Source organism: Arvicanthis niloticus, chromosome 3 (assembly GCF_011762505.2).
Source record: "Arvicanthis niloticus isolate mArvNil1 chromosome 3, mArvNil1.pat.X, whole genome shotgun sequence".
Classification (NCBI taxonomy): domain Eukaryota; kingdom Metazoa; phylum Chordata; class Mammalia; order Rodentia; family Muridae; genus Arvicanthis; species Arvicanthis niloticus.
In genome coordinates this window covers 66,354,888-66,377,988 of record NC_047660.1, presented here as the reverse complement: position 1 = coordinate 66,377,988, position 23,101 = coordinate 66,354,888, and the positions used below count along the sequence as shown (strand labels likewise).

The 23,101-nt window shown below is 40.9% G+C and overlaps 2 protein-coding genes and 1 non-coding gene across 4 annotated transcripts in view; all 3 read right to left on the bottom strand.

Moving 5' to 3' along the window:
• Supt16h (SPT16 homolog, facilitates chromatin remodeling subunit) overlaps window positions 1-8,596 on the bottom strand; it is a 35,566-nt gene extending 26,970 nt beyond the window's left edge. Inside the window, exon 1 of the mRNA XM_034497616.2 lies at window positions 8,429-8,596. Within this exon, the coding sequence (XP_034353507.1) occupies window positions 8,429-8,494 (66 nt within the window). The 5' untranslated portion in view covers window positions 8,495-8,596. The remainder of the gene's footprint in view (window positions 1-8,428) is intronic.
• Window positions 8,597-9,466: 870 nt separating this feature from the next.
• Window positions 9,467-23,101, bottom strand: part of Chd8 (chromodomain helicase DNA binding protein 8) — a 49,555-nt gene continuing 35,920 nt past the window's right edge. Inside the window, exons 26-38 of one of the 2 annotated variants that reach the window (XM_034497437.2) lie at window positions 22,528-22,631; window positions 21,242-21,371; window positions 19,142-19,217; window positions 18,401-18,455; window positions 18,022-18,229; window positions 17,003-17,211; window positions 16,197-16,913; window positions 15,842-15,993; window positions 15,284-15,586; window positions 13,940-14,053; window positions 13,559-13,738; window positions 13,055-13,171; window positions 9,467-10,448 (exon numbers count right to left, since the gene is read on the bottom strand). In XM_034497437.2, coding sequence (XP_034353328.1) covers window positions 9,885-10,448; window positions 13,055-13,171; window positions 13,559-13,738; window positions 13,940-14,053; window positions 15,284-15,586; window positions 15,842-15,993; window positions 16,197-16,913; window positions 17,003-17,211; window positions 18,022-18,229; window positions 18,401-18,455; window positions 19,142-19,217; window positions 21,242-21,371; window positions 22,528-22,631 — 2,929 coding nt within the window. In that variant the 3' untranslated portion in view covers window positions 9,467-9,884. The remainder of the gene's footprint in view (window positions 10,449-13,054; window positions 13,172-13,558; window positions 13,739-13,939; window positions 14,054-15,283; window positions 15,587-15,841; window positions 15,994-16,196; window positions 16,914-17,002; window positions 17,212-18,021; window positions 18,230-18,400; window positions 18,456-19,141; window positions 19,218-21,241; window positions 21,372-22,527; window positions 22,632-23,101) is intronic. The other variant, XM_034497434.2, reaches the window with a different exon arrangement.
• LOC117706386 (small nucleolar RNA U6-53/MBII-28) lies at window positions 20,515-20,624 on the bottom strand. The gene has a single exon (XR_004606496.1). It is a non-coding gene; the product is annotated as a small nucleolar RNA U6-53/MBII-28 (small nucleolar RNA).

Below are 23,101 nucleotides of genomic sequence, written 5' to 3'. Positions count from 1 at the left end.
TGATGGAATGTTGCATTTTTAATAGCATCCTAACTGGAACAGGGTTTTTCTTTTTTTTTTTGGTTGTTTTGTTTTTTGTTTTTTTCGAGACAGGGTTTCTCTGTGTAGCCCTGGCTGTCCTCCAACTCAGAAATCTGCCTGCCTCTGCCTCCCAAGTGCTGGGATTAAAGGCATGCGCTACCACCGCCTGGAGGAACAGGGTTTTAATGTATAATTTTCCTGATGACTAATAAAATGTTAAAATCTAATAAAACCACACATGCTAATTTTAAAATATAAATGGGGAGCTAACTTAGTAAAAAGCTTGCCACACAATCATGAGGGCCTGAGTTTGAATCTAAGGATCTATATCAAAGGCTAGGTGTATTCCTCAGGCCTAGTTTAATGTGTTCCAGGCTAAATGAGAAAGCCTGTCCTAAAAAACAGAGTAAACAATACCTAAAGAATAACATACAAGAGCAACTTCTGGCCTCACACATATGTATAACATACACACTCTTAAAGCTTTTACAGGAAGGACACAGAATATCAGGCATTATTCTTCTGCTACTGTTTTCTTCTTTGTTAACTAAAACTCTCAGTGCAAATCAGAAAGCTAATGTTACTGCTATCAAGATTAGCCATTATATACAACCAGCAAAAAAATAGTGTCTCTAGTTCTGAAAACCTGTGCAGCTCAAAAGGAAATGGTATGACTTTAAATATTCAAACTCAGAGTAAGAGTTACAGTTTGCAGTTTTCTCTTAATCTTGTTTACATTAAAAATATATATGGTTGAGCTGGACCCTAACACTTGCTATAATCTGTTGGTACTTATATTACTTGACAAATGACATACTTTCCTGCTTATACTGATACACAGTATCATTTAAAAATAATTTAAAGACTTTACTGTTTTTTTCCCCCCCAAGAAGAACAGTAGTAAATGACTAAGAAAGCAGAGCTAGCTATACTTATACTAAATGACTAATAGGCTCTGTCATTGGGAAGAGATGCTAAGAGGTTTCATGAAATCCCAGGAGACAGAAGTACCACAGAAGGGGAATGGGGTCTGTAGACAAGAGCAGTGCTTTCAGGGTCAGACACATCTCTAATTCTCACAAGCCCTGATCTAGTCATTTTGCAAAATAATTTAATTTTCTTTAGAAACCACATGTTGAAGCATTAAATGTGCTTGGAAATGCTCAACTCAAATACTAGATCTAGTAGAAGAAATGTTCTAAATTACCAGGAAGTGAAAATTCTGCATAATTCCAGATAACAACACTTTTAAACAAGTAACAGGATGAGTCAAGATAAGAAATGCTCAAGTTTGAACATTTTTACTGACTACAGAAAAACAAAAACCTTAAATACTGACATCTGGTGGATTTCTATGGAATAATCCTAGGCCATCTACCCTTTCCAGATGAGAGGTTCCCTTCATGCAGTATTCAGTCCCTTATGCATTATTTTAAATGTGGAGACTCTAAGTTATTTTCTTTTTTGAAACAAAGTCTTAGTACGTAGCCTATGTGGCTCATGACCCTCCAGCCTCAGCTTCCCAGGTGTTGGATTACAGGGCTACACAAACATGCTTGGCTTTCATTTGGTTTCTTAGATCTCTAAAACCTGAGATGCCAAACATGCTTATATGAAGCAAACAAGACAGAGAGCCAGAAATCTTTCATTAAAAGCAACATGAAAGAAATAAAGCAAGGATAAAACTGATGAGAAATGAGCACTAGGTGACGTCGTTATTGCATGAACATCACAGTATGCTCTTTCAAAGCTAGGTGATACATAGATGGTATAAGTACAACACTGAACATAGTCTCTTGCTACAATTAAGAAGTATGGTGGTGCTGGAGAGACTGCGCAGTTATTAAGAGTAGCTTTCCCAGAGGACAAGGTTCAATTGCAGCATTCACAACTCACAAGTGTGTGTAACTCCAGGTTAAGGGGAGCCAGTGCTCCTCAGACACCAGGTATGAACATGGTACACAGACATACATACAAGCAAAATACCCACACGAATAAAATAAGGTACACAAACACACTGTTTTACAGGGAGTTTCCTTCCAGACAGGATTTCATGCAGCCCAAGGTGTCCTTAAACTTCCTATGTAATCAAGGATGACTCTGAACTCCTAACCCTCCCATTCCCATGTCCTAAGACATGAGATCATAGGTATGGGCCATCACGCCTGGCTACAGGGAGATTAAATAGATGGATGGATAGATAGATAGATAGATAGATAGATAGATACATAAAAAAAAAGGTAGAAGTAGTATGGCTACTTTACTTGCTTCTATGTCTTTGCACAATGCTTGTACCTGGTGCCCATGAAGGCCAGAAGAGGGCACTGGATCCCTTGGAACTTGACTTACAGTTGGTTGAGAGTTGTCATGCAGGTATTGGAAATCCAACCTGGGTCCTATGGAAGAGCAGCCAGTGCTGAGCCATCGCTCTAAGCACCAGTGAGCCTTTAAAAGTACAACAGCTGGGTGGGTGGCACATGCTTATTTAATCCCAACACTTTGGAAGACAGAGGCAAGAGGACAGCTGTGAGTTCCAGGAGTCCCTGTCTCAAAAAAAAAAAAAAAAAGACAAAAGGGACACCAAAACAACACTAAAAACATAGTGCAACAAATATACAATTAGTAACATAATCACCTATTACCAAATGTCTTTTACTAAACAGAACTGCATATACTAAACTTTACAGAACTAGCTGTACATATGGATTTATTTACCGACTGACAGGATTTCTTTATGTAGTCCTAGCTCTCCCAGAACTGGCTCTGAAGACCTGGCTGGCCTCAAACTCAGAGATCCAACTGCCTCTACCTCTCAAGAGCTGGGATTAAAGACATGCATCACTACTGCTCGGCTTTATTTCCTTATTTGTATCACTACACTACAGACAGACATATAAAACTATGTAAGCAGTGTGATGCATCACAACAGAAGCTACAATGCCATTCAGTGATAGGGCTTTCAGAGGAGCTCCCCTCTATGAACAGCACTGTGTTACAGTCCAGCACAAGCGTTATGAGTATGGGAGTGTAGAGTAAACACATGGGGTATGAATAAGGGTAGGAGCTGGGAGAAATAAACAACAGAAATAAAAAGCAACTCACTGAAAGAAAGATGAAAAAATAAGTTAATAAACAGTTCCTGGAAGTAGAAGACAAGAGATAAAAAGTAAAATTAAAGGATAAAATAACAGTCTTAACCCAAATGTGTATGTAAAATTAGTGGATGGGAATTCCAGGTAATGAAGTAGGAAATGCAAATGAAACTCAAGTTCCAGTATCACACCGGTGAATTTGATGTGAAAAGGGCCCACAAATCAATGCAAAGGAAAAGGAGACCTATTCGAACAACACAGAGATCTGCCTGCATCTGCCTCTCCTAAGTGCTGGGATTAAAAGCATGAGCCACTATGTCCTGTTCAACCTAGGAATTTTTTCCATCAAATTTTTCTTTTTCTCTGTGCTCATGGCCTAAGACTATTCAAGTAATACGTTAAATATTATCTGAAGTCAAAGTCTGGACTTCAAACATTATTCACAGCAATGTCATGTTTGCCTGGTTATGATCTCTTCAATATAAAACCATACTCACATCAGTGGCCACCAAAACACTCTGCACAGCTTCCTCAACAATGAGTTTTTTGAAGCCACCAATTTGAACATTTTGGATCATTTTCTTTGGCTGCAGGGCTCTCAGTAAGCATTTGAGGGGAAACCAGCTCAACCCTGGCATAATGCTAAAGTGTGGACAATCCAGGCTGGTTTTGAGTAAACCATAGCAGTACCCTAGGGCAAGGTCTCCATTGAAGATTTTAATTTCTATATTTATTGTTTGGGTGTATATGTGTGGCATGACATGGTACACAAGTAAGGAGGTCAGAAAAGAATCTGTGGAGTTCTCCACCTTTGTGCAGCTTGTGGGAACCGAGCTCAGATGGCCACTCTTGCATAGACAGTGCCTCATTGAGCAGTCTCACTGGTCCAATAATTATACTGTGCATAGAGGGTACATATGTGGAGACCAGAGGACAACTTTTCAGAGTTCATGGTAAGATCTGGGGATTGAATTCAGGCTGTCAGTCTCAGTCTGTGAATGTTCTTACTGAGGCATTGTATTGGCCCACTGAGTTCTTTAATCTAAAGTGGGCTGAAGAAATGGCTCAGCATATTAAGAGCAATGGCTGCTCTTCCAGAGAATGCAGTCCAATTGTAGCAGCCATCTGATGGTTCGTAACCATCTGTACACCAGTTTCAGAAGATCTGACCGTCTCTTCTGACCTTTGCAGGCATCAGGCATGTAAGTGGTACAGAATATACATGCACTTACACATAAAATAAAAATAAAATCTCAAAAAATTCCCTGTGCCAAAGCCTTGACCTCTCCCATCTCCCACCTTCCATGACTTTTTGGAAGGTTGGTCTAGTGGAAGCAAGTGAGGTAAGGTGTACCCTTGAAGAGAATATTTTAACCTTGATCCCTCCTCATTTTGTGGGTGCCATGAGATGAGAGGCCTCTTTGGTCATGTGTTTTGGCTTTGGTGTACACTCGTCATAATGCCAAAAGGAATAAGACCAAGTGCAACCAACTGGAACCTGAGAACATGAACCCAAAAGTGAGCTTTTCCTTATTGTACCTCAGATTTTATTAGAGTGGTAGAAATCTACCTATCATAAAATAACACATTTAAGATATGAAAATAACACATGAAGATATGACTTACAAAATTTACTTCCTACCTCCCCTACTTTTAAAACTTTTGGATAAACTGCTCTCAAAACAAAAAGCAGGGGCCAGGGGGCGAGAGGACAGCTTAGTGGTTGTCACACTTTCTGTGCCAAAAGCATGGTGAACTGTTTCTAAGACCTGCCGAGACTTTCTGCAAGAAATGTAGCAAGCACTAGTCCCACAAAGTGACACAGTACAAGGGCAAGGATTCTTTGTATGCCCAGAGAAAGCAGTGTTGTAACAGGAAATGGAGTGTCTATGGTGTACAGACTAAGCCTATTCTCCACAAAAAGGCTAAAAACACAAAAACTGCTGAGACTTGAATGTGCGGAGGCCAACTGCAGGCCTAAGGGAATGCCACTAGTAAGAGATGCGTGCATTCTGAACTGGGAGGAGAAAAGCAGAGAAAAAGGGCCAAATGATACAGTTCTAAGCCTATGTTGTAATGATAAAATAAAAAGCTTTTACTTATTTTCAACTTACTTATCAATAAGACTTTACAATAAAATCATAAGCCTTTACTCCCCCTCTTTTCCAAGAGCATTTACTGCTCTTGCGGGGACCCAGGTTTGATTCCCAGCACCCAGATGGTAGTTCACAACAGTCTGAAACTCCAGTTCCAGAGACTCTGATGCCTCTCTTTGGCCACCATGGACACAGCAGTGCCTGTATAAAGTTGGCACATGAACACACACATATACAGGCGAAACACCTATACATATAAAAATGAGAACAACAAAATCAGGAGCTAAATAGAGGCAATCCAGCATCGTAACTACTATGATTCAACAGGCTCAGAGAGCAACCTGGCTGAGAAAACAGTATGAAAAAGGAGTTTAAGAAAGTAAATAAATAAAACAGATTTGTACAGATTGGGAATTTGGAATAAGAGACCAATAAGAAACCTATTGTGGTGCCAGGAGTGGTGCTTTAATCCCAGCACTCTGGGAGGTGGACCTCTGAGAGTTTAAGACCAGAGACCCTAACAGAAAACAGAGAAAAATGGAGATTAAATCAAAGTAACTCACTGCTTTGCTTAAAGTAATGTAAGAACTCTCTAAATTTAAAAAAAAAAAAACCAAACCTCTGGAACTACAAAAATAACTGCCTACTCTGAGAAAATCCAGAAAAAAAAAAGATAGCCATAATAATCTCAACAAAAGGCAGGAAGCAGCACAAAAGACCTGATACGACAGCTTACCCACTCTCACTGCAATGAACTTTTTTTTTTTTTTTTTTTGGGGGGTGGGGGGTCACAGCTACCCATTACCTCAAGCATAACAGATGGCAAATAACCACATGAACAAATGCATTGGATTAGTATTTCTTTTGAAAACAGCTGCAATTCTGGCACTTCATGTAATTCTTCAAGACAAAAAGCAGATGAAGGAATTTGTCGAGGTCTGTTCATAAGAAGGTTTAATAAAATAATTCTCAGATTATTAGTAGAGATGCCTGAACCCAGTAACCCTTACTCCTCAAAATAGCCAAAAATCTAGGGTGTTTGTTCAACCCCCAGTAGCAGAATAAATCAATTTAATGATTAAAAACAATCACAATGATAAATAGGCTGGAAATCTCTGAATATGTACCCCATAAATAGAAAACCCATAACTAGTGGGCAACCCTATAACCCACTTTCATAATCTATTACTACCACCTAGGATTTCCCAAAGCAGAAACAAGACAGGTACTGAAAACCTATTTTACTCTTAGCAGCTCTGATGCTGAAAATAGAAAAGGTAGGGCTGGACTAGACTCAATGTCTTAAGAATGATGGAAAACAGACTGGTGAGATGGCTCAATAGATAAAGGTACTTGCTATGCAAACTGCGTTCCATCTCCTGAGCCCAAAAATAGGTACCCAACTTGAAGACAAATGACTCCACAAAGATGCCTTCTGACCTCTATACATGAGCATTGGCATTCATACCCACACTTACACATCACTGACATTGTAGTAGGTATTCTGATGACTTACAGCACAACATGTATATAAATCATATGCAAATATTTCACCATTTAAAGACTTTTTTTTAAATATACCATGCTTGATCTGGGAGGGCTTCCTACAACAAACGCCCAAGATCCCAATACCAAAGGATGACATTCAGATGAAGGTTTAAGATGTCAGGTATTTCTACTCAAAAGCATGCAATGCTGTGCTTGATTTAAGACATAAGTTATGAAAATTATAATTAAAAACTATGTTATTGTAACAGCCTTAAAATAGCATTATGAACTCTGGAACTAGAGAAAACGCCGATAGTGTATTTTTTAAGGGGCTAGAAAAATGCTCAGTAGTTAAGATCACTGGTTGCCCTTCCAGAAGACCAGGGTTCACATGGACCCAAACAGCAACTAATAATCTTCTGTAACTTCAGTTCTAGGGTAGCCGACGCCCTCTTCTGGCCTTCTCGGGCAACGCATGCAGGGTATATACAAACATACAGGAATGCAAAATACCCATAAGCATTAAAAAAACAAGCTCTAAAAAAGTTTATTTCAGGGTTGATTGTGGAAACGAGGGCTTTTAGTTATCACCATTGTATATATCATAATACAATTACTATTAGTAAATATTTCCTAGATAGGGTTATAGCTTAGTGGTAAAGCACGAAGGTTACGGTAGGACCAAAAAAAAAAAAAAAAGTATTTTGGATCAAATATAATTTTGTGACAGAGATCATTAAGTCATCTAAAAAAATTGTCAAAAATTAGCCTTTATCTAGTATGGCTTTTAGTAAAATGTGGCAGAAAACCTATATCATTTTCAGCATGCAATGCATCTTGCTTAAAAGATACATAGGCTTTTTTCTGATGAGGCAGGTAAACAACCAACTTCAGTAAAAGTTCACTTTTATTTACTTAGCTGATTGATACAGTCTCACTATGAAGCACAGGCTGACTTGAAACTAGTCATTTTCCTGCCTCAGCCTCAGAAATCATGGGATTATAGGCAGGAGCCAAGAATGGAGAGGATCAATTAGTAAGATAGTTTACAAAGCTGAAACCAGAGTTGGTATTTTTTCAGAGCACTTTCGGGTTTCTTTTTTATCAGTTTTATTTTCCATCACTCACAAGGTTCAGAGCCCGAACCTATGATCAGACAGTAACACAGTATGAAATCAACCAAACATTTGTGAAGTTAACAAGTTAACTAGCAAAAAAGAAAGTTTTAAATTATGAGCGATTATAAAACAGGGAAACTGCCCAATCTTTGGAGAAGCCCTGGAACTTCCACAACGTTTTCAACACGTGCCCCCGTTTGCTGCCGACATGGGAAACCAGGTTTGAGGCGTCCTATCAATTTAATTCTTATGAGAGCCCGCAGGTTTCCAGTGCTGGGTCTACTACTCATGCAGGGCCTAACGTGAAGCAGCGGAGCGCGGGAGCAGCATTTCTCAACTCTAGCAGAGGCCCGCAAGCGGAGAGCGCCAAGAGCTCCGGGCACATCTTTCGCGCCCCTCTCTCCTGCAAATGGTAATTCTGGCGGGACCTGGGCGGGTCGGTGTGGCTGCGGGGCAGGCTAGACGCGTGCGGACCCCGCAGGCGCGGCGAGCGGGACGCTGCCGGAGCAGGCGGGAGCGCGGCGGAGCCGGAGATTTCTAGCTGGGGGGGAAAGGGCGCCGGGAAGCAGGCTATTATGGGATGTGGGGCTCCCGGGGACGCCGGGCTCCTTACCCGCCAGTTACTGTACAGTCTCTTAACTCGCCGGTAGTACGCGTCTTTGTCCAGAGTCACAGCCATAGCCCTGGACGCCGCTTCCCGTCGGGCTCCGAGAATCACGCGAGGTCCCAGCTCCGCCACCCGCGTTCGGCCCGGAATCCCGCACTCTCTGTGACCCGGAAGTACCGACCGCTTGGTATCCCCTTCCGCTTCCGGGTCCCTATAGCGTTGAAGATTTAAAAAGCAAAAAAAAAAAAAAACCCCAAACACAACTCACTCCGTAGGGTATCACGGGAAGGGCAACAGAGAAGAACGTAAAAGTAAAGAAGTCAACAGAACGCGGTGCAGAGCCGGTTCGCGGGGTCTAGAACCTCTCTCCGCCGCCAGAAGCTATCGTCACGTGACCCGCCCACTTTCCGAGCTCCGGGCGCTCTTAGCGGCGGGCTGAGGTGGGAGGGGAGCAGAAAGAGCGGGACCCGCGTGCAACCAAGCGCAAAGGAGTCCTCTCCCCTAAGGCAGGCCTGTGAACGCTAAGGGGAAGGCACTCTCAACCAAACACTGCAACCCAGAAGAACGGAGCCCACCTTCGCCAATAAGCTGCGTGGTGGGCAGAAGCGGAGTAGGAAGATAAATGTTCGGGTTTCCTTTAAGAGATGGGCTGGTAGGGTGGAAGGAAACAAATGGCTCGGAGTGGCTCCTAAACTTTGTAGTTCTTTCCAGACCCCTGGAGACCCAAGTTCTGAAGACACCCTTTTTAATCAGTGTGTACTTTGCTGTATTTCATAAAAAGCAACATTAGTCTCTGGCTTTCCCCAAGAATGATTATCTTGGTTAATTGAGAAAAATATACATGGTTCTTGAAATTCATATTTTACCTTTATCTTGTATTATTTCCCTGGCTTAAGCAAATTGGACAATCCACGATTATATATGTCACTAGAGGAGTACAAATGACTTTTCTGTTCGTGGTAAAACTATAGGAGAATGTTTAAATTACCCAGCAAAAATTAGTACTCATAGTGTTTGAGGAAACAGAACATAGGAAGAATGGAAAAGGATTAACTTAAATTTATTAATGCCAAGGGGAAGGAAGGTAACAGTTCCTGACCCTCCAGCTGTATCCACAGTTTGGCCAGGAACGGGCTCTGCCAGAGGCTAGGGCCAGCGCTACATAGTCTGTGGTTAATGGAGGTGTCTAGGGAAGGGTGAGCACACCAGCTGCTCTAAGCTCCTTTGCTTCCCCAGAAACGAGGAAGTGGTCATTTATTATTTTTTAGGAGTTCCCCTGCCCACCCAATCCTCTCAAAATTGGGAGCAATCGGGTACAAGTTTTTTGTTTTTTTCTTTTCCTTTTCACCTCCTGAAGTCTTGGGTTTCCCCATATTGTTCCCTGCCCCTCCCACATTTCCAAAGTCCAAGGGCCAGAGTAAGGGATTCCAGCAGCCACCCAGCATGGGTCTATATTGGGGCTTCAGTCGTCAGCATCATCACTGGAGTCTGAGTTGGCTGGCATCATAGGGTCATCAATGAGTGAGAAGTCCCTTTCTGAGCTATCATAGCCCTGAGATAAATCATCATCATCTTCATCCTCCTCTTCATCATCGTCCTCATGTTGCAGTGTTGGTAACCGCAAGGCAGTACCAGAGGTGGTAGTAGCTGGTGAAGAAGGGTATCCAGTGGTTCTCAAGCCTGGATGGTGATGGTGGTGATGGTGGGGGTGGGGATGGTGGTGGTGATGATGAAGCATGGTGCTGGAGTCTACATGAGGGGATGCTGCTGCACCACCCATCACAAACGGCATAAAAGGCAGAGATGCAGAAGTTGCACTGCTGTGACCCAGAGAGGACACAGACTGTAGGTTACTGCTGCTGTGTTGAAAGGTGTTATGCAGAGATAGGGACCCAGTGCTTCCACCCTGCATCAGGGCCATCATCTTAGAAAGGTCTGGTCTTGTCCTGCGGACCCGTTTCTTGCTGTTCTCTGGTGCAATAGGCCCTGGCAAAACCCGGTTGAACGCAGTTTCAGCATAGTGACCCTGTGAGGTAGCAACAGAAGAAGACAGTAAAAATATGGAGGTTGGGGGAGGGAGGAAAAGGGGAAAGGTAGGACTTGACCCAGAAACCACATGTGTCCGAATTTGGAAATGCTTGCCCGATAGTCAGATTTGGCTTGACTGGTGTTAATGGAGGTGTTATTGAGGCTGAAATCAACAATTTGATATTAATAGCTATGTGAACCGTAAAGATTTCCCCCCTTGCTTCATATGACATCATACTTTTCTGCAACCTTTTCTTTGCTAGTAAGGGGTCTGAGTAAGACAGTGAATGAATCAGTACTTGAGTGTAGACTGAGAGCAGTTTGTTGGCATGATCTTATGTGACATGTAGCACAACCACATAGACATTTACATTTATCCTCTGTTATTACTTAGGAGCAGGGTTGGTTTATCCAAGAAGATTATGGAAAACATCTCACCAAATTTAATAAAAAATTTCTACACTGATTAAAAACATTACCTTTTAGGTGTGGTTGCTCATGCTCCAGGCCTTTGGAGGACAAGGCAGAATAGCTGTCAAAAGTTCAACGGTAACTTGGAATGTACTTCTTTCTTTCTTTCCCTTGCTTTCTTTTTTCTTTTGTTTTTTTTTTTTTCACGATAGGGTTTCTCTTTAGCCCTGGCTGTCCTGGAACTCACTATGTAGACCAGGCTGACTTCAAAGTCACTGAGATACACCTTCCAAAGGCCCCCTGAGTGCTGGGAATAAAGGTGTATGCCACCACTGCCCCACCAATATAGTTATTTCTAAGCCAGATTCAACTATTGAGTGAGATTCTGTCTCAAAAACAAAAGGAGAAACAAAAAGCACACACAAACCTCTACAACAAAATAAATCATATACTCGCTGAATTTTAAACATCTTCCTCTATTTTTATTATATTTAATAAGACTGGAAGCAAGGTTGGGACCTTTGCTTTGTGGCCCAAGTACCACACAGGATGAACTACACACTAAGCATGGATGGTTGGCATGTATATCTCTGGATAGATGGAGACTTAAGATCCAAACCTAACACCAGACATGGAACATACCTTTTTGACTTGGAAAAGCAAACATTTAGCATTTACGGCATGGGCTTTCAAAATATGATTACAATAATGCCTAGATGCCTGCAGGCCTCAGTAATAATGTAGCCCTAGAATCCCTGCCAATTTTACACTAATAGCTAACTGTAGAACTAAGAATTGTATCTGTCCACTGAGGCATATGTCACAGTCCCAGCTATTGAGGAGACATAGGGTGGAAGATCACTGCAGCCTACAAGTTTGGAGCTAGCCTGGACAATACAGTAATATCTTTTTTTTTTTTTTTTTTTTAATTTTTTTTTTAAATGGGAATAGGGATGGCTCAGCAATTAAGAGCACTGGCTACTTTTCCAGAGAACCTGGGTTGAATTCCCAGTACCCTCATGGCAGCTCACAGCTGTATGTAACTCCAGTTCCAGGACTTCTGACACCTTCACACAGATATACATGCAGGCAAATAACCAATGAACATAAAAAGTAATTTCATACTAATCATAAAATGATTTTCTGTGGTGTCCTACAATCTTGTATATATCTTATTAATAGTAATTATTGTATACATTCATGATGTATATGGCCATGAGAGTTTACCAGAAATACATATGGAGGTCAGAGGACAGACAACTGTGGAGTTGGTTCTCTCTTTTCATTGTTATCTGTGCTCTGGGGATTCAACAGACTGTCAGGCTTAGGTTATCAGCAAGCACTTTACTGTCAGCCTGGTGTGCTGACATGGTAAACTAAATGCACATGATCAAAGTTAATTTCTCTACATTTTAAAATTACTATATTATAAACTACTATATAGTATATGTAATGTGATAGTATATAACTATATCATAAACTACATCTATCACATATAGTATATCTACTATATATATCACATACACACTATATAGATTAAGGTAAGAATGATAAAGAGGAATTTTCAGAGTTATATCTTGGTAGAAAACAGAAATGATACACAATCTACCAAATGGTCTATAAGCTTGGTATGAAATAGTCATTGACTAAAATTGGTATTAACTTGAAAAGTATGTTTTTGGGGCTGGCGAGATGATGGTTCAGTGGTTAAGAGCACTGGCTGCTTTTCCAGAGACACAGGCTGCATTCTCAGCATTCACAACCATCTGCTCCAGTTCCAGATCATCTGACACCCTCTTCTGACCTTTAAGAGTATCAGGCATGTGCATGGTACACAGACATACATAAAGGCAAACAGTCATATACTTAAAAGTAAAAATTCATTAAAATTAAGTAAAATGTGGTTTCTTGTTAGTTGATGATGTAATTCAATGATAAAGTATTTCACCTAGTAAGCTTAAGGTACTAGGTTCAATCTTTAGTATTTACTCCAAAACATTCTTTTTTTTTTTTTTTTTTTTTTAATTCCTTAGTTATGTAGAAGAAAACGATAAGCCCTGATGCTTAGAAAACATCAATGACAGTATTCTGGTGAGTTGAAACTCAAAGCATACAGGGCAAAATGATTAAAGCTGATCACAGTTGACTCTCTAAGAATATGGAGACAGTACAATAAAAGTGCTATTTTCTCACCTTTTTCCCATTTCTAGAGTTGGCTGTCTGTACTGGTTCCATTCCCAAACAGTTCAATTCTGCCTTATTATTTTTTTTACATCTCTGCCACTTCTGTTTTCTACGTTCCTCCATATACTGCAATAGAAAGGAATTGGTTACCCTAGAGAAATGGAAATGTCTGGACTAATTACTGATATACTACTGCCTTCTGTCTGACAATAAACATATCTTCTGTAAGTCTAGATTAGTCAAGAGTGGAAAACTGCTATTAAAGGGTTCAATTACTCCAAACTGGGTGATCTCTGGAATAGTTTGACAGTAAGACTTTCTAAGCACTTAGTTTAAGAAATGCCTGGATATTTTAATGTTTTAAATCTCTGAATATTTATAGGAAGACTGAGCCTTACCATTCTTATTTTGCAGATGCAGAAACAGTGGCATAAAATATGGCATGCTTTCTTGATCTCATACACTTTAAATACCAAGAGACTGTAAATCTGGCTAGATGGAACTGCCACTCACCGCTAGAAATCGGGGATCAACAGCAAACTCTGGATGACCCTGTAACCACATCTCCAGCTCCGCCCGTCGAGGGGCCTCATCACCCACCAGCAAAGTACCATCCACCTTATTGATGACAGGGATCCGGGTTTCCAGGTCCAGATCAAGGTGATTAGGTTCTTCCATGCACTCCACCTCCAGCTGCAAACCCAGAATCCACCCCCATAAGCACATACACATCTTTGGAATGGGGAAGGAAGGGAAGCAGGGCCAATGGTAGTCATGAGGAAACTTAATCTTTTGGACCCTCAATCCCAAATGACTTCAATTACTGATAATAAAAAGACCTTATCTAGTCACAAGGTAATTTAATCATGAGGTAATTGGTTCCCTACCACTTACCTCTACTAGCTTTTTCCTGTTCCCCTTCTTCTTATGAAACAGTGGATGTCCATCTCCCATTACACCATTAGCCATCAATCTATGCTTCTGGAATGTTAACTTCAATCCTTCTTCCTATGAAGACAAGCACCCATCCAAGACATCACATGAAACATTGTTGTAAGTAAAGATTAGACTTGGAGAACTTTGGCTGTTTGACTGAAGAACAGAAATCAGATATAGGAATAAACCTTTTCCTTAGAAAGATTTCATGCCTTTAACTAATAGCCTCCATACAGGTTTTTTTTTTTTTTTTTTTTTTTTTGTTTTGTTCTGTGAACTTGCATTTTATTTTTGAGATTATAAACACACTACCATCATTTCCCCCTCCCCTTTCCTCCTTCCAAACTCTCCTATATACCTTTCCTTTCTCTTTCAAATTCATGTTACAAGCATACATGCTGTTTGGATGTTTTCAGGGCCGATCATTTATTACTGGAGAGCTGGTCAGTGTGCACCTCCCTCGGAAGGACTAAACCTCCTTCCATACCTCAGCAACCTGTAGTTCACTATAGTTTTTAGTCTAAGGTTGACCTTATGAGCCTTCCGTCTTCTGTGTTAGCATGTCTATTTGCCGCCCTCCTTGTTTGGTAGTCATGTTGGTTGACACTTTATGATGTAGGTCCCCCCACCCTCTCTCCCCTCTCTCATATGTGTATATATATGTATGTCAGTGGTTCTCATCCTTCCTATACAGTTCCTTAAGTTTAGGTGACCTTCAGCCATAAAATTATTTGTGTTGATACTTCATAAATATAGTTTTGCTAATGTTATGAATTATAATGTAAATATTTTTGTTTTTCAGTGGTCTTAGGACCCTTGTAAAATGGTCATTTTTCTTCCTCCAAAATTATGATTCTAACTGAACAACCTCTGATTTCTTTCATTTAACTTTCAGGAGTTCGTCCTTCCTTTGCTCCTTTTTTCCTAGATGGATTGTTGTATACTCTGATTTTCAAAATTAGCTAACAAAATGTGTATAAAGTTTTATGATTTTTTTCCCCCCAAGACAGAGTTTCTCTGTGTAGTTTTGGCTGTCCTGGAAATCTCTTTGTAGACCAGGCTGGCCTCGAACTCAGAGAGATGCCCCTGCCTCTCTCTCCCAAGTGGTGGGATTACAGCCTTTTTCTCTTCTTCTTTTTTTGAGAGAGAGTTTCACTATATAGGATGGCACTTACTAAGTGCTAGCCTTGCATTCAGTGACCTACCTGCTTCGGCCTTCCAAGCGCTAATATGCTATTAACAAAACTAGTTAATAAGTCCCACCTCCTCCCCTACTTCTTAGTGCCTAAATGCTGAGCTTACATCTTTGATCTGAACTGTAAACTCTTTCTCATCCATGCCTCGCCGAAGTTTTGTAAACTGGGCTGCTGCTGTGGTGACTGCAGATGCTTCTTCCTCTACCATGGAAGCTGCACTGCTACTTCGTGGTGTGGGCACCGGAGAGTCTCCATATTCTCCTGGGGTCAAAGAGGGACTGTCTAATAAATGGTTGCCTGGCCCCAAAATTCCTCCTGTTGCCATTTCCTGGCTCCGCCGGTTAGCAGGCCATTTCCCTGAGAGTACAGCCTGGCAGACGAGGTCAATGCGGTTTATCAGAACACGATCCTGAGTGGCAAAAAAGAATTTAAGATTTTTAGAGTCTGAACGCTATGCAATCCTCAGCTACATAATCATGCTATTATTACTATACCAGGTACACGAAAAGACTGAAAGAAGGTAATACTATCGCATCCATAAATAAACTACAGAGCTTCTTAAAAACATAAGGAGTTCTAAACAAAGGAGAAACAAAACCAGCAATTCCCCTTAGATAGCACTGGATCTGTTTCTGGATTCTGTCTATGTAAATGAGACTAATACCTTGGGCCACTCAGAGGCTCTTTGTCTTTCCTGCAGCAGCAGCAACTCAGGGGTCATTTGTTCTCCATCTTCATTTGGGAATCCATCTTGGGACATAGTAAGGGACAGAAGGCTCTCTTCATCATAGAGCTTTGGGCGGGACCGGTCAGCAGCTAGAGATCACACAGCATGTGTGAGCAAAGATAACAGAACAATGTTAAATTGGAATGGTATTGTAAAGTAGGCCCAATGAATAATAGAGGTACTCTGACATTTTATCAACTATAAACTGAAATCTCTCTGAAGAGGCTGCACTTAGAAGGGAAGGAGCAGAGCAGGAATAGGGAGGGGCCCACAACCTGTTACATGCACTCACTTAACTTCTCTTCCTTCTCATCTTCACTTTCATCAGTGCTGGAGCTGGAGCTGGATGAGGACGAAGAAGAGGAAGAGGATGGTGACAACTTGCTCAAGTCCAGCTCAGAGTCTGAATCATCCTCATCCTCCAGTTTGACTGGTGGAACACTCCGGGACAGAGGGGCTGTATCTGAAGAGGCTACACGCATTTCATAGTCTTGTGGGGTGAGTCGACTCCTAGCCACCACTTCATCCTCTAGCTTTAAAGTCAGACTCTCCAGATTGGGGACCTGAACAGCATTCTCCTCAGGTGACTTTTCAACAGGAGCATCTGGGCGCAGGGGTGATGGTGAAGCAGTACGTGAGGTACACTGCTGGTGGAGCAGTGGAGTGGAGCATCGTGAGAGGGATGCAGCTGATGCTCCTGCCTGATGGTTCTGCATATAATTCATACGGGCAGCCAGAAAAGAGAAGTCTGGGTCCTGCATAATGTTGCAGTCTGTTTGGCTCACCCCATGGCGGGCTGCTCCTCGTAGGAGCTCCCCATCATGACGGACGGGTTCCCACCATTTGGGCAATTCAAGACCTGGAGGTTGACACAATGCCAACCGATCTTCTAAAAGGGGGTGGCATAAAACTTGTTCCCGTAAGCGTCGAAGCAACTCAATTCGATAGAGAGTCCGTGAGGCTCTCTCTTCAGTGATGGGCTCAATGAACAGATTGGGGTCTGGAGGTTCTGCAACCGACAGAGGTGAAAAAAGAAATTAACCAAAGGTTGATATGGTAACAACACAGACCCATTTACCCTAGACTCTCCAGTCTTACCATCACCAGCAGCTGGAGGAAGGCGGCACACTTGTCGACACATGGCCACAAAACCATGGAAGTACTTGGTAAGGCTTTCATCTGTTTTTTTGTCCAGGCGAGCAAAAGTGCGGAAGCGATCCCAGTGAAACTGCATGTTGTCAGGGTCATACTCTACGCCAAAGGTAGACACTACCCGATAGAAATCAGTTTGCTCACGCCTTGTCCATCTGTGACAGGGGAAGTAAAGCAACCAGGATCAAAAGACAGGAAACCTGGTTATTTTGTAGGATAGTTTACAACACGTGAGTTACTAAGTGAAATGGAAATGACAGGCAAACTCACAATGAGGACATCAGCAGCTCTCTTATAAAGTGCATGCCTACCACCTGGTACATACAACTGTCCTTTCATTATCACGCCTCTGTCCATCCCCTTCTGGCTCAGATACTGTCTACAACTATAGTAAATCCTTTTCAGAAGGAAGTCCATCTCTGTTTTATTAGAAAATAAATAAAAAGGTCTGGAGAGATGGCTCAGCAGTTAAGATTGCTTGCTATTCTGCAGAAGTCCAACATTCTGTTTCCAGCACTACATGGAGTAACTCACGGATGCCTGAAACTACAGCTCCAGGTCATCTAATGTCATCTTCTGGCCTCCATGCATAACTACAAACTAGTGGCATTCACTGACACAGACACACTTGGAAAAAAAAGAGAGATCTTAAAGAATATCTATCTTACTATTGTTTTGGCTGTTGAATTTAAGCAAATTGTTTTTTTCTTTGTTTTTATGTCAGTGGAAGAGATTTTTGTGCCCAAGACCTTCCTTTCCATGGAAAGTTTAAGTGCTGTGCCATTGAACTATAATATCCCAAGTGCACAGCAAAGTTCTTGAATACTAGGTAGAGATGAAGGCAGTCAAGGTGGTCCATCTGTCAGGATTTCAAGGAAATCACTCCTCCTATAGTTTCTCAGTATAAGACCCATAGCTTATGACAAACTTAGAGGACAGTCCAAACTCCTTGCTACACCACATACCGTTGTTGTTTTTCCCGCCTCGCGATTTCTTTGAGCTTAAAGGCTGCTTCACATCGTCGGCGTCTCCGGTCCCCACGTTCTGCAGCCTCTATCTTCATTTGTTCTCTCTTGTAGCTGCGTTGATAGGCTGTTACTAAGCGGCGAAGTCTAGCTGTGAGGGCAGAGCCTGGAGGCCAGAATAAATGCCCTGGCTGTTGAGTCACCTGGGCTGTGAAAAGAAAGTAGAATGAAGAAGGAAGTATAGAAAGGGGAGTAGAGATAATATTTATATTTTGGCCCATGAATAGGCAAAGCTTTTAGATAACCCAGGACAGGACATACTTTATAGTCAGTGATCCCCCAATCTAACCCTTAAAAGGTACAATGATCTAGAATTTACCTTCATCTCCGTCAATGACTGAGATCTCCTCATCCATCATCATCAAGGGATCACCCTAGAGAAGGAGATCCACCCCACAGGATGGAGAGGGGAGTGAAAGGGGAGAAGTTGGCACTCTGAAATCACTTTCTGGTGTATGTCCTTCTGGGGCACCAAGGGATAAGAAAAGTTTCTAATGAAAGGAACTCTCAAAAACTTAGAAAGCAACTGAAGAACAGAACAAGCAGAACCTGAGCAGTGAGTTCTTAGGGATTCGACAGATAACATCTGCTACCAGCTGCAGTCCCCTCTCCTCCATAAGCCAGCTTAGCCATGCCTTAAGGACAACACCGTAATCTTTGTCATTAATAGTTCACATTTGTAAGATTAATTTATTTTTATGTGTATGGGTGTTTGTCTGCTAGTAAATCTGTACACTACATGGTGCCTGTGGAGACCAGAAGAAGGTATCAATCATATCCCCTGGAACTGGAGTTACAGACAGGTATGAGCCTCTATGTGGGTTTTGAGGATCAAACCTGGGTCCTCTAGAAGAGCGGTGAGAGCTCTTTAACCATTGAACCATCTCCCCAGCCTTTGTAGTTTACATTCTTATAGTTTATGTATTTTCCATATACACACATATTAGTATAATTAACATACATCAAATATAATTAGAATAATATACTTTAAGGTTCAGAGAATGGGATATGATAAAAAGACTTACTAATGATAAAAGCTAGACTCAAAACAATTTCTTACCTCATCATCTGGATCCTTTGGGGGACCCTGTAGGGGTTTATATTCAGGATCTTCACAATCCTTATCAAAGTCAATCCTAGAAGTATCCAGAAACAAAGAAAAAGATAATATGTGTTCTGTCACTAGAAGACCTAACCAGGCATACAATTCAACAAAGAATACTCTTTAATTTCATGCTTTAAGGAATGGGGGGTGGGGTGGGCAAGCTTCAAAACTGTAGTTATGTTTAGAACCTCTCCTAGGGAACAACAAATAATTAGAAGTTGACAAAGTACAAATCAAAATTGCCTGACTTGGACAACAAAACTTTTAACCATTTTTTAAAATAAGTTTTTTATGTCTATGGGTGTTCTGACTGCATGCATGCCTGTGTACTGTGTGAGGAGCTGCAGATGGTAGTTACAGATACAGCTGTGGTAGATGCAGATGTGGATCCTGGGAACTGAATCTGGATCCTCTTGAAGAGCCACTAGTGTTCTTAGCCTCTGAGCATCTCTATTTCTCTGGCTCTAATTTTTTTGGGACAAAATCTTGCCAAATGATTGCTAAGGCTAGTCTTAAATGGACAGGCTCACATAATCTTTCTGATTTAAGCCTCCAGACTACCTGGACTATAGGTACATGCCATCATAGCTAGTAGGAAGTCAAACACTCTAATCCACACACTTCCATTTTTATTGTTTAATTACTTTTTTCCTCCCTCACAACTATTTACCATTTATTCATTTTACATGGTTTATGTGTTTTTAATTTTATGTACATTGGTGTGAGAGTGTCAGATTCCCTGGAACTGGAGTTACAGACAGTTGTGAGGTCCCATATGGATGTTGGGAACTGAACCTGGGTCCTCCAGAAGAGCACAAAGTGTTCCTAACTACTGAGCCAATTGTGTTGGCTAGTTTTATATCAGCTTGACATAAGCTAGAATCATCTGAGTGGAGGGAACTTCAATGGAGGCAAGCCTGTGGAGCATTTCCTTTAAGGCAGTGAAGATGGGAGAGGGCCCAGTCCACTCTGGGTGGACTGCCTCCATGCTCTTGCCCTGCTTGAGTTCCTGCCCTCAGAGCTTTTGATAACTATTACATGAAATTGTGAGCAAACTAAACCCTTTCCTAAGTTGCTTTTGGTCATGGTGTTTCACCATAGCAATCCTAATCCCAACTAAGACACCATCTCCACAACCCACCACACCCTATTCATATTTTTTTTTAATGTATTAATTTTCTCTACTTTGCTTGTAAGCAGAAGGGTGACAGAATGATTAGCAATGAATACATTTCTTTTGGTCCTATACCAACCAAAATAAAGATGTGATCAACAGTCTTGGCTGCACCAAAATTTATAGTCTTAAACAAAACTCATCATTGCACAATGTCCCTCAGGTCTCCACATGAGAAGTTTTGTTAAACTCACTGGCACCCAAACCAGGGCAACACTGCCCTACCTGGTGACTCAGTATTAGCATGGCAACTCATCATTGGGACATATTCCCAGGCAAAATGAGTACTTTTATGTGTCAGATACTGTAAGGAAATGACAAGTTAGGGCTAAGACTATCTAAAGCTCTGCAACATAAGTAACCTATGAAAACTGCTGTCTATATTTTTTAAACAGAATTACTTTATCTTCCCAGTTACTATAGTATATAGCTATACAGAGATCACTGTATTTATATAGTGAGAAGGTTTATCTTCTGTGAATAACACAGATCTTCACCCATAGTTATGGCAATGTGGATTTAGGCCAGTGTCTGAACTCCAATCTGCTGGCCCCATTCTTGAGTAAGAATTTATCACACAAAGAAATAACCACCATTAAGAATCCTAGTAATGGGCCAGGCATGGTGGTACATGCCTTTAATCCCAGAACTCAGGATGCAGAGTAGGTAAATCTCTGAGTTTGAGATCAGCCTGATCTACAAAGCAGATTACAGATAGCCAGAGAGACCTGGAACAGTTTGAGACCCTGTCCCCAAACAAAAACAAAAATAAAGCAAAATAAAAAGAAATCCTACTACCAGTCAAAGCTAGAGTTATGTACTATCAGTACAAGCAACATAGAGCAGATACAGAGGTGAAGAAAGGTAACACCCATGCTTACCCTTCTACCAGGTCAGAGAAATTATCCAATACTCTATGTTCCGCTGCAATGGCTTTGTCATCTGGCCTGCCAGCCTTTTCCAGGAAGCACAAGGCAGGGTCTGCCCTCATGGTATTGTATTTCTCATAGCCTAGAAGAACAAGGGCCATAGATTAAAGAAATTGAGATGTATTTTGTCTGTGCTTCTATTATATACTGTTAGAACCATTAGATTATGTGGGCTACCTTACTCATAATAAAAAATATAATTTGGATAAATGTTACTTGTACTGTATTTATAATTTTTATAGTCTTCATGTAGTGATTAACAATAGTTTAATCAATAACTCATCTTAAGGTGACTGGTCTATATAGTCATTTAGATCACCATTCTTAGTACAGAGATGAAGAAAGTAGTAGTCTAATAATCTATGGGTTTTGTCACACACTCTCAAATGAAGAACAAGAAACATACTTGAAAGTAAAAAAAACTCTCAGTGTGTATTTATACTCAACTCTTTTAAAATTTCTATGTCTTACTAGTAAATCGATGCCCACTCTTTCCTTTCTTTTTTTTCTTTTCTTTTTTTTTTTTTTTTAAGATAGGATCACTTTGTCTTGGATGGCCTGGAACACATGAGATCTACCTGTCTCTGTATCCCAGTGCTGGAATTAAAGGTGTGCATCACCATGCCTGCCTAGCTCACTTTTTTATCCCATTAGATTTCTCAAAAACATGTAAATAAATACCTTTATTTTTAGGAAGTAAACAAAAAAATTATGGTTAAGAAAATACATTCAAATACATCAAAGGATGAAGCTAATACTCACTGATGTTAATGCCTGAAAAGTCTTATTAGGCAAAAACTACTAAGAAATTAGTACTCACTGCTACCTCAGACCACTAAACCTTTAGACAAGTGTGACATTCATACAGAAACAGGATTGTCTGAACATGCCTTAAGAAAAGTCACTGGAATTAAGTCTGATTATTAACAAGGCTTGACATACATTACTTCTTCTGACTTGCAGAGTCAATGTAGATCCCATAATACATAGGGAGGTAACATTATAGTCACCATGGTTAGAGGACAGACAAAGGCTTCTTGCCTTTGATTTAGTTGCCCATCTGGAATTCCTTAAACATTCGATTACAGAACTAGCTAGTTTGCTACAGATATTTAAGAACTAGTTTCTTACTTAAACATAAAATTTCTGGTGATGAATTTACAACAAACATTTTGTTAAATGTATTACTGCTTAGCACACATGTTCAATACAAAAGCAATACGGGAGAAGGTACCTACCATGCTTAAAAACGCCAATGAGCAGGGATTTATCAGCCTCACTATCCCACCATGTTGTTGGAACCTCCAGCTGATCCACTACTGGGAACCATATGTCAATCTCACTAAATGTGGAAGTCAGTAAAGCAATGTTAGAAATAGAAATAGAAGTGATAATCCTTCAAGAGATTATTAAAGGTCACTTGTTTTATACATTACTTTAAATGCTTATGATTCTGCCAAATTTCCAAGAACTCGTGCTAAATGTTGGAGTAAGGGCCTGGCATAGAGATTTTAATTATCAGCTATCTCAAAGACAGTATAGAAAGAAGTAAGCAAATCAGTCACTCCTGGGGTAGGGAAGGAAATAAAATACAAGAATGAATAAATAAAAAGTGAGGCTATTGAGATGGCTCAGTAGGTAAAGGCACTTGCAACCAGGCTCAACAACCTGAGTTCAGTCCCTGGGACCCACCCAGGAGAGAAACTACCCTGGCAACTTTTCCTGTGAGTTTCACATGCATGTTGTGCATGTCCCTGTCCTCCCACAATACAAAATAATAGACAGTCAGACAGATGAATGAATGTATGTTAA